At 39.7% G+C, this 1457-nt stretch overlaps 1 protein-coding gene across 1 annotated transcript in view; it reads left to right on the forward strand.

Annotated features, from left to right (window-relative positions):
• Positions 1-1457, forward strand: part of LRRC16A (leucine rich repeat containing 16A) — a 115764-nt gene that overhangs the window by 40543 nt on the left and 73764 nt on the right. Inside the window, exon 10 of the mRNA XM_008571870.1 lies at positions 1117-1248. Coding sequence (XP_008570092.1) covers positions 1117-1248 — 132 coding nt within the window. The remainder of the gene's footprint in view (positions 1-1116; positions 1249-1457) is intronic.

Genomic DNA, 1457 nt, shown 5'->3' on the forward strand with positions numbered 1-1457 from the left:
TAATATCTTGAGTGATAGGGGTGATAGGAGCATCTTTTGTTATTGATTTCAAGTCCCTTCCACCACACCAGAGTTTACCCTAATGAGGTGTCTCATGGGTGACCCCTAGATGGCTTCAGGATGGAGGCTGGTTACCAGGGGGACCAACCATGTGATTAGAGCATCAGCTTTTTCAGCCCCACCCCTGGACCTCCTGGGAGGAGAGAGGGGTTGGAGATTAAGTTAGTCATCAATGGCCAATGATTTAATCAGTCATTCCTATGTGATAGAACCTCCATAAAAATCTCTAAATAATGGGGTTCAGAGATCTTCTGGGTTGGTGAACTTATCAAGGTGATAAGAGGGTGGTATACCCAGAGTGGGCATGGAAGCCTCCCACACTGCCCAACCCCTATACTTTATCCTATGCCTCTTTTCTGTGGGGCTATTCCTGAGTTGTGTTCTTTATAATAAGCCATTAATCATAAGTAAAATGTTTTTCTGAGTTCTCTGAGTCATTCTAGCAAATTATCAAACGTGAGAAGTAGGTTGTGGGAACCTCTTGAATTTATAGCCAGGTGGCCAGAAGTACCAGTGACAACCTGGGACTTACGACTGGCATCTAAAGTGAGGACACTCTTGTCGAACTGATCCTTTCACCTGTGGGATCTAATGCTATCTCCAGGTAGATAGAGTCAGAATTGAATTGTAGGACATGAAGTTGGTATATGCAGATAATTGGAGAATTCCCTGGTGTGGCAAACTGCTAATGCTTTTGGTGACAAAAGTGTTGTGAATGAAAACAGTTAAACTCTCATAGCCCAGATGAGGACAGTGAGGCATGAAAGGATAATGTATAGTTCCTGTGGTTTCAAAGCTGCTTAATGACAGAAGTGGACAAGTGGAGGTCTCCTAATCCCAGTCTACTGTTTCTTAGGGTTGTAATGATTTATTGAATAAAAAAGTGAATGCTTATAAAGACTCTGGACCTCAGTTTATTAATCTGTGCAAAAAGCCTTTGATTGAGAATAGATTAGCCCTAGTATTTCCCAACCCTTTTCATTAACTCTGCAGTGACTTTGGTGCTTATTGAAATATTTGTTCGGTTATAGAAGTTACTTTTTATTTTTCTTACAGTTATTACCAAATTTATACCATGTTGGTGGTGTGTGTTGGGCAGGAGCCAGTGGCTTGTTATCCAGTCCGATTCAGGAGACCCTGGAATCAATGGCTGGAGAAGTCACAAGAGTTGTAGATGAACAGCTGAAGGTTTGTGGTTTTTGTTATTTGGGAAATGAAATTATGTGACTGTGTATGATAGCATTTTATATCATAGCTACTATGTTTTATAGATTTGTGTGTGAACAGATGCACATGTAAGTAAAAATGGAATAGTGTGTCTTTTCCATCTTCATTTATAAGTTTTGGAGTAACTTCTTATATAATGAATTCAAGTAAAAATCAATTTCATTTTCAAT

This window comes from Galeopterus variegatus, unplaced genomic scaffold, assembly GCF_000696425.1.
Source record: "Galeopterus variegatus unplaced genomic scaffold, G_variegatus-3.0.2 Scaffold732, whole genome shotgun sequence".
In the NCBI taxonomy this organism is placed as follows: domain Eukaryota; kingdom Metazoa; phylum Chordata; class Mammalia; order Dermoptera; family Cynocephalidae; genus Galeopterus; species Galeopterus variegatus.